The sequence below is a fragment of the Plasmodium fragile genome (assembly GCF_000956335.1).
Source record: "Plasmodium fragile strain nilgiri unplaced genomic scaffold supercont1.42, whole genome shotgun sequence".
Taxonomy (NCBI): domain Eukaryota; phylum Apicomplexa; class Aconoidasida; order Haemosporida; family Plasmodiidae; genus Plasmodium; species Plasmodium fragile.
In genome coordinates, this window is record NW_012192622.1 from 191,519 (window position 1) to 200,073 (window position 8,555).

General features: G+C 44.5%; 4 protein-coding genes across 4 annotated transcripts; 2 read left to right on the forward strand and 2 right to left on the reverse strand.

Annotated features, from left to right (window-relative positions):
* Positions 1-34: 34 nt before the first annotated feature.
* On the forward strand, positions 35-1,550 carry AK88_03607 (uncharacterized protein; the record flags this gene model as incomplete). The annotated part of the gene is made up of 4 exons (XM_012481218.1): positions 35-377; positions 728-1,040; positions 1,240-1,327; positions 1,488-1,550. 4 exons carry the CDS (start codon positions 35-37, stop codon positions 1,548-1,550), a joined length of 807 nt encoding a protein of 268 aa, XP_012336641.1.
* A 1,215-nt stretch (positions 1,551-2,765) lies between these two features.
* AK88_03608 (uncharacterized protein) lies at positions 2,766-3,614 on the forward strand (the record flags this gene model as incomplete). The annotated part of the gene is made up of 1 exon (XM_012481219.1): positions 2,766-3,614. The coding sequence occupies one exon, from the start codon at positions 2,766-2,768 to the stop codon at positions 3,612-3,614; it is 849 nt and encodes a 282-aa protein (XP_012336642.1).
* Positions 3,615-4,120: 506 nt separating this feature from the next.
* On the reverse strand, positions 4,121-6,333 carry AK88_03609 (uncharacterized protein; the record flags this gene model as incomplete). The annotated part of the gene is made up of 2 exons (XM_012481220.1): positions 4,121-5,799; positions 5,958-6,333. 2 exons carry the CDS (start codon positions 6,331-6,333, stop codon positions 4,121-4,123), a joined length of 2,055 nt encoding a protein of 684 aa, XP_012336643.1.
* Positions 6,334-7,093: 760 nt separating this feature from the next.
* On the reverse strand, positions 7,094-8,006 carry AK88_03610 (uncharacterized protein; the record flags this gene model as incomplete). The annotated part of the gene is made up of 2 exons (XM_012481221.1): positions 7,094-7,764; positions 7,907-8,006. 2 exons carry the CDS (start codon positions 8,004-8,006, stop codon positions 7,094-7,096), a joined length of 771 nt encoding a protein of 256 aa, XP_012336644.1.
* Positions 8,007-8,555: the final 549 nt, after the last annotated feature.

Consider the following 8,555-nt stretch of genomic DNA (forward strand, 5'->3'; position numbering starts at 1 on the left):
AAAAAAAAAAAAAAAAAAAAAAAGATAAAACAGAATGGAAACCCTGCTAGACAGCGAAACGTTAAAGAATTACGAAAAGGAAACGAACGAATACATTCGCAAAAAAAAAGTGGAGAAACTGTTCGATGTTATTTTAAAAAATGTCCTGGTAAACAAACCAGAAAATGTGTACCTGTACATATACAAGAACATTTATTCCTTCCTTTTGAATAAAATTTTTGTGATCGGCCCTCCTTTGCTGAAAATTACTCCTACCTTATGTTCTGCGATTGCCAGCTGCTTTAGCTACTACCACCTCAGCGCCTCGCACATGATCGAGTCTTACACGTTTGGTGAAGTAGCTAACGCTGCAGACAGTTCGACAAGTAAAAAGTTAGGTACGCGACGAGGGGTGAGAGGGGGGGGAGAGACGAACAGGCACATACACATGTGCGCGTCTTAGTAGATAAATTCGGGATGAACATAAACAACTGCTACGTGAAAGCAAACATGAGCTACTGTCTGTCCTTTTTTTTGTCAACCCCATTTGGACGTATCTGAACTATTAGCTTTTTCGCAACATTAATAACTGTGCATAACTTTTTTGAACATTTTATTAACAAAAAAAAAAAAAAAAAAAAAAAAAAAAAAAATAGCTAACTGGAGTACCACTTTTCGCTAGCTGTTTTTTTTAACAAATAATCCACACCTCCCATTACCCCCATTTTGCACATCCCCCTTTTCCCAGTCACTGACGACTTAATTTGCTCCATCGTTAAAAGCAATATAAACCAGCTGAACGCGAAACAAAAGCGGGGGTATGTGGTTGAAGGGTTTCCCAGTACCAATCTTCAGGCAGACAGTTGCCTACGGCAATTGCCGTCCTATGTTTTTGTTCTGTACGCCGACGAAGAGTACTTTTATGAAAAGTACGAACAAGAGAACAACGTAAAAATTTGTTCTGACACGAACAGCCAAACCTATGATGAAAATACACAGTTGTTCGAAGTGGCCGAGTTCAACACGAATCCACTGAAGGATGAAGTAAAGGTCTACTTAAGGTAAGGTGTCCAATTGTGGCACTGCTGTTGGTGAAATGGTGTCCCTTCAGCCTAAAGAGTAGCCGTTAGCGTCCATCCCCCCCCTGTGTTTTTTATCTCCACCAAACGTGAAGCCAACACATACATAAGTTACTCACCACACGGGAAAACTTTCACTGTGCACACTTTTTACTGCCACTACAACTTCACACCTACACAGGAACATCTCAGGGGTTATCACCGTTCTCGGAGACCGTAAGATCGTGCTAAACTTGCGCGACTACGACGAAAATAGCTTAATCGAGCACGTAATGGTATGCTACACGAACTGTGTCCGTCCCCTTTGTCGCTAACCCATGTTTGCGCACACTTTGCACCTTTTTTTTTGCCTGACAACGTGTTGCTCACCGTTTAACCTTTCACCACTTCTCCATTTTTAACACTTTTTTTTCACATTCACTTTTTAAGAACACGATTGGCCAGACGAAGGATGAGTGGAACTGTGTGTTTGACGATTATGCAGTGGATTGAGCTTCTGTTACACGTTCCTCCAGCCTAAGTGTGCGTTTGCACATGGAGTTGGCTTTGTTGCTCTTGTTGCCTTTTCCATCCGTTGAATAATACGTCACTTCCATTGGGGGCACGCCTTACACCCCTTCAACTGCGTAAAACGTCGGACCACGAAGCAGAAAAAATGGGCGGTTATACCTTCCGTTATCCCCCTGTGCAAATACAACACAAAACCAAAGGCGTAATTGCTGGAATGGCGAAGTTTTCCCTTACGGATGGAAGAGTTACTTTGTTACCTACATAGCGGAAGCACTGCGCGCAACAGAGTCTCTCTCATTGGGTACATGCACGTGTGCATACTCTCCATATGCAGCACTACCTATGCGCTGGTGTATGTGCGGGTTTTAGAATTGGAAGGCGATTTGTTTACACCCAAGTATCTCCCACTGAAATGCAGCACTTGTGGGTTATGCTAAGCACAACAAAAAATAAAATAAAAATAAAATAAAAATAAAATGGAGTAAAATAAAATATACAAAATAAAAATAAAATAACCTGACTTGTGCATACAAATTTGTGCCTTTTTTTTTTTTTTTTTTTTTTTTTTTTTTTTTTTTTTTTTTTTTTTTTCACCCTTTATCCATGCTCAATAGAAACTAGAAACACTACAAAACGTCACATTTTTTAATAGCAAAACAACTTGCAAAGATGTACCACCGTTTTTTGCCATTTCTTGTGACACGAAAGTAGCAAACGAAGTTATACACGTGAGAAAAGTACCCCACCGGGTGAACATTTCTCTGGGCCGCTTTCACCGATCGTGACAAAATAAAAATTATGAACTGTTCATAATTTTTTTTTTTTTTTTTTTGGCTAACAGTCAGGCATATTTCGTATCACATTCTTGGTATGCCCATGCTTTAACACGAAGAGAGCTGTGTGACTTTGATGAAAGATCCTAACCAATCGCCTACCGCAAGGCACTTGCCATTTTTTATCATCCTTATGCAAAAGAGGTCAAGTGGCGGAAAGTTCATTTGACGTGCATGTGGTGGGGATTGACCTGCCAGGATAAGCACGTATACAGTGTGTTAACGTTGTGTACGTTTGACTGGTCCAGCACAGCTGTGTAGTTCTTCTCATCCCTCGCTCGATAACGCGTATACGCAGCTTGCACGCGTGCACATAAATAAGTACATATATACACCATTTTTTGTACACCTTTTTACACCCAACATGCAAGTCGAAAGCATGAATGCCGAATTGATGGGAGCCCCGCTGAGGGAAGACCCATACGACATCAAGACGCCCATTTCGGACGGCACGACCATCATAGGAATCATTTATGAGCATGGAGTGATGCTTGCGTGTGATACTAGGACATCCTCAGGAACACTCATCAGCAACAAGTGCTCCAGAAAAATAAACAGGATTAACGAAAACATATATGCCTGCCGTAGTGGAGCTTCTGCACACAGTCAGAAGGTAATCGAACTCATTAAGTATTTTTGCTTATCAATGAAGTGTGAAAATAGAAAGAAAGGAAGATTTCACGAGGGCGAAGTCATTACGGATGACCTCGCGAATGAGGAAGACATCGACCTCAGTACGATTAACAACCCATTCGGTTTAGTACAGAACGAGGATCCCAATTATGTCACAAAGCATAAATACTTTTACGAAGATAAATTTATGGACTTCAATCCTCTAGTTGAAAATGTTGCACATATGACGAAGAAGCTACTGTATGCCAACAACAATTTTCTCTCTTGTGGCCTTATCCTGGGAGGATACGACAAAGACAAGAAGCAACAACTGTACTCGGTTAACCTAAACGGAAGCATTGTCCAACGGTTCGACTACGCCGTTAGCGGCAGTGGCAGTGTGTACATACAGTCCTACCTGCAAGACAAGTACAAGAAAAATATGAGCAAAAAGGAGTGCTTTGAATTGATTCTGAGCTGCGTTAAGTACGCCATGTACAACGACAACAGCAGCGGGGGCATCGTCCGGATCGTAAACATAACCAAACTCTTCGTGGAGGAGTTTACCGTCACGAACACACAGCTGCACTTTGATTACTAGGGGGGAGGGTTAGCATAAGTATCGTAACGAATAGGAGTGTGCACGGTTCGTTGCGAGTCAGCACAAATATGAGCGAATATGTTGGAGGACTCCCGTGCGCGACACCTCCCGCGCGTATCCACACCAACCAGTGAAAACCCAAAAACATACATGTGCGTTTTGCATACTCGACGAACTTTTTCTAAGCCTTTTTTTTAAATTGTGCCGTAAGGTTTTTTTTTTTTTTTTTTTTTTCCTATTTTTTGTTCAGAAAAATTCTCTGTTCAGGTGAAATGTGAACGTGGCCTGGGCAGCTTTTACTTCCCTCCATTGGAGGGCATTTCGCTCGCCTGACACACACACACAGAAATGTGACGTGAGGAAGGGGAAAACATCGAGCGAATGGGCGCAGCGGCTGGAATCGCGCAGCAGGAAAAAAAAAAAAAAAAAGGAACAGAAAAAAAATATGCACACTTTTCATCCGTTCATCCCTCCTCGCAACTTTGCAACTTGTCATTTTGCGCCCTTTACAAGTAGGCCGTCCACAGCCCGCACGAGAAGGACCCCGCCATGTCCATACTCTCGTACATTTGCATGTCCAGCAAAGTCTGGCTTCCGTTAGGGTTCACCTCGCTGGTGAGCATTTCACCCTTTTCACGTTCCTCGACCAGTTTGTTTGCTTTCCTTCCCACATGTCTACATGCTGCTCTAGTCGATGACTGCTCTGTCTTGGGATCCACTCCATTTTTTATCAACGCAGCATCCTCATGGACGAATTCTATCCTGGCATAATCAGAGGACATATTTTCCCCCTCCTCAAGTGAGGCCTCTTTCCTTCCCAACGTGGAATGAATGTGTTCCTTCTGTTTTCCTTCCTCATCATTTTTGCCTACCTCAGAAAATCGCGTGGTGTCATCCGTCACATCCATTTCTGCCTTCTCACATGTACACTCGGACGCAGCAGCAGCAGGAGGAGGAGGAGGGAGTTCCCTTTTCATATTGTCTCCACCTTGGGAAAAGTCCAAAAATTCTTTTTCCTCAATTGGGGATAAGACATTATGCATGCTCTCTTCTTCTACGCTGCTCGTGTGCTCCTTCGTTTTTTCCTCCCCTGATGGGAACTCCGCATTGGTTTGCCCCCTTTCCCAGCTTTTGCACGAGGTCACTTCCTCGCCGCACGTCACCTGGGTGTCTGCTTCGTTTGACGCGTTTACCGCATTGCCCGCATTTACTCCGTTCCGCTGCGCGCCCTCCAATTCGTAACCCCGCAGCACGTCGTCGATGTAGTCCAGCTCTGCCACGTGCACCTCCGCCTCCTGGCTGCAAAAGTACCTCTCATACAAACTCTTGGCATAGGTCTGAACGAACTCTTCGCACAAGTTGAGGTAAAGTTCAACCGTTTCCTTGTCCCTTCTTATGACGCAGGAGTAGTCCTTCACGTTGCATGGGTAGGGCAGATCAGCCACCACGTCATCCTCATCGCAGTTCACAAATTTCACCTCGACCCTTTTCTTCTCAATATGCAGCACTACATTTTCACTCCTTACGAACCCCTTAGTGCAAATACAAATTTTAATTTTTTCTGGTAAGCTTATGAACACATTGGGGTGTTGTTTTTGTCCCCACAAGGAAGCTGCGTTTATGGACCCTTGGTAGGTGATAAAAAATTGCGTCTTCCTTGTGCGTTCCTTACCCGTTTCCTCTGTCTGACGACCCTTTTCCGCTTCCTGCTGATCCGTTTCCTCTGTCTGGAGATCCCTTGCCGCTTCCTGCATATCCTTTTCCTCTGTCTGAACATCCGTTGCCGCTTCGTGCAGATCCGCTTCCCCGTCCTTCCCCACGTGCACCTCCGTCTTCACCTTACTTCCTAACGTAAGTTGCGTCAATTTCGAGGGCGTCGTGGTGTCATGCGCCTTTTCAAACTCACTCCTCATAATCTCTAGCTTCTTCTGCACCTCTAGCACAACCGAGTGCCTTAAGAACTCCTTGTTAATGCACAGGACAAAAGGCTTCCCTCCTTTACAAACCATCCTGTTGGATATTTTAAAGTCTCGGCTTATCTTCTCTTTATCCTTTAGTATATTTTTTTCAATGTTCATGCACACGTCTTCCAGAAGGTAGTTCAGAATTTCGTTGTACGCCCTCACTGCGTCTATGGTGGAGGGGTTCGTGCAGCAGTCGACGGTAAGGCACGAAGCTCCTTTTCCTGCGGGAGGGGGAGGAAGCATCACACGGGTTGGTATCGTTACGCGGGTTGGTACCATCACACGGGTTGGCACGCGCACACCGGTTAGAAGTACTACACCGGTTAGGAGCAGCACAGAGAGGAGCATCACGGAGAGGGGCAGAACTGCCCCCACTTACCCGTCTTGTCTGGCCTCATTTGCGAAAGGGAGTAGGGAATGCTCAACTTGGCTCCCCCACCCCCCTCAAAGGACATACAGTGCATCCCCTCGTGTGAGCAAATATTGAAAAACATCTTCTGCTGTGTCTGATTCGAATAAACAATGTTGGTCTTCACACAAAAGGCTACAGTGGGCTCGATGATAATCTGGTTATTCTTCAGCTCCCCATTGAAGTATAACGAGTAAAGATACTCCTCCTTTTCCTTTTTATATTTTTCGTCTGAAACTTCATCGAAGTAATCATCAAATAGCGCTCGGAACTCGTGTTGCCTGAATGCCTTTTGCAGCCGCTCCTTCTCTTCGTAAGTAATTCTCAATTCCCCTTCGTCCTTCATGGTCCCCATGTAAAAACAGGAGCTTTTTCTGCACGAGATGGGCAGCAGTGATTACACTCGGGGGTATAAAGAAACGTGTGTGTGATGACCCCTATATATATATGTAATATATGTATAGGTAATATATTTATGTGTAATATATTTGTATGTAATATATTTATATAGAGCGTGTTTTTTTTTCTCTGCTTTTTTGGGGAGGGGCGTTATCCCCTTTCCACACACTCTCCCGCAGCAGCACGGTGGGTAACTTCTCCCCAGGAAGGAATGGCAAGGGGGTAGGCGCTTCTACCAAGGAAGTCCTTTCCTGTGTATGCCTGCTGTAGTTCCTTCTACGGCAGCGTCCAGGTGGGCAAATAATAAAATGTAGGCAAGTTACTTTTTCCAAACATGCACTTTACACAATTTTCCTTTCGCATGTGCGTTTGCAAAGTGATTCTTTTGTTCTCTCTTTGAACTCCGTCCACGAAAAAAAAAAAAAAAAAAAAGTAACACCGTTTCGGGGACGTGGACGTCTTTTTAATATGTACCTCTCACCCACCCCCAATTGGGGCGGTGCATTTCGGGGACGAGGGACTCTACTTGGCAAAACTGATTCTGCCGCACCCGGTGTGCGTACAACGGGGCCCCGGTACGCAAATAAAAAAAAAAAATAAAATAAAATAAACAATCAAGTGCAGCAAAAAATGAGGTAGCTAATGCCGACCCAAAAGAGCGCTGCCCACAAAAAAAAAAAAAACTCCCTCTTCCCCAACGCCAGCCCCTACACACGCAAGAAGTACAGGATGCACTGCAAGTAGTTCGCATCGCGTAGCTCCACGCGCTGCACCCCATCACACAAACGTATCATTTTGTCCTCCTCCCCGGGACACAACCCGCCTGACGCACTACCACCCTCGCTTATATTGTCGCTCAGACGAATCTTCGTCTCTCTCCTCACAGGGTTCAAAAGGAAATACTGCCCACCACGTGTGTACTTAAAAAGGAGACCCACTTGTTTATTCACAACCATGTGGAAATTTTGGCTATCATTTGTGCAGGTGTAATTATTGTGCCAATTGAAATATGCCAAATCATCTTTGCTTGCATAAATGTACCTTTTCTGGTTTATTTTTTGCCTGACCTTCTCACTGTTCACGTCTATGTAGGAGCTGATCTCCGACTGATTTTTATTAACATAACGAATGAACAAGATAGAACAAATTTTATTTGCTTCACAGAAATGCATGTGGCAATTTAATGCATAAAAAAAATTCATCGTGTGATCCGTTAGAGAGTTTATATCGTATTGAATCACTTCTGCTTTTGTTTCCTCTGCCTTCTTCAAACTCTCCTCTTTTTTTTTTTTTTTTGGTAAGTGCTGTTGAAGTCTTCGCAGCTTAGTACTCCTCTGCTTTGGAGTCCCAGTGAGAATATCTCGAACACCAGTTGTTCCTTCACGGAGGTAGGGGGAGGGATACACCATGTGCAGGTCTACATGGACAGAATGCCAAGGGACGGGGGGGGCACAGCCAGCTCAACGGTGAAACCACTTCAGCGGTGTAGTAGCTACACCATCACGTCGCCAGTCTCCCACTTACATCTTCAATGTAGAACAAATCCGCGGGGGTTATTTTGCTCTTCACGTATTCTTCGTACGAGTTGAAAGTGAGGATGCATTCGCCCTGGTCCTCCATCGTCCCTGCGCACAGGGGGGGGAAGAAAAGACGAATGTCACTCCATCCACCAGGGCGACATCAGCTATGACATCAATTTCACACCCCACATGAGCTTTTATGTCTACACCAAATTTGTGGGGTCAGGAGGAAAGCAAAATCACAATGCAGCACACTGTACACTTACCTATATTATGCAGAAATGAAAGCAACCCCCAAGGAGAAAGCAAAACGTATAATGTCACAAATGAATGAGCATGCGCCTTCGCCACGTCTCTTCCGCTTTGCAAAGTAACAGCCAATTTGGCTAGGCTAAGGCTGCGCAGTCCTCCCTGTCTACGGCAAAGTGCGACGCTGCGCAGGTAATGGTATGGCTTTACGCACATCCGCACAGCCGCACAACACGCGGATGATTACCCAAAAAGGAATACGTACCTCCGAGAGGTACGCAAGTGAACTGAATGAGCCTTTTCACCGTTCCTTAAAATTGTTCATACCGTTCAGGATTATTTTACCATTTCTCCTTTTGTGTGCATTACGCCAATGTGGGGAGAAAAAAAAAAAAAAAAA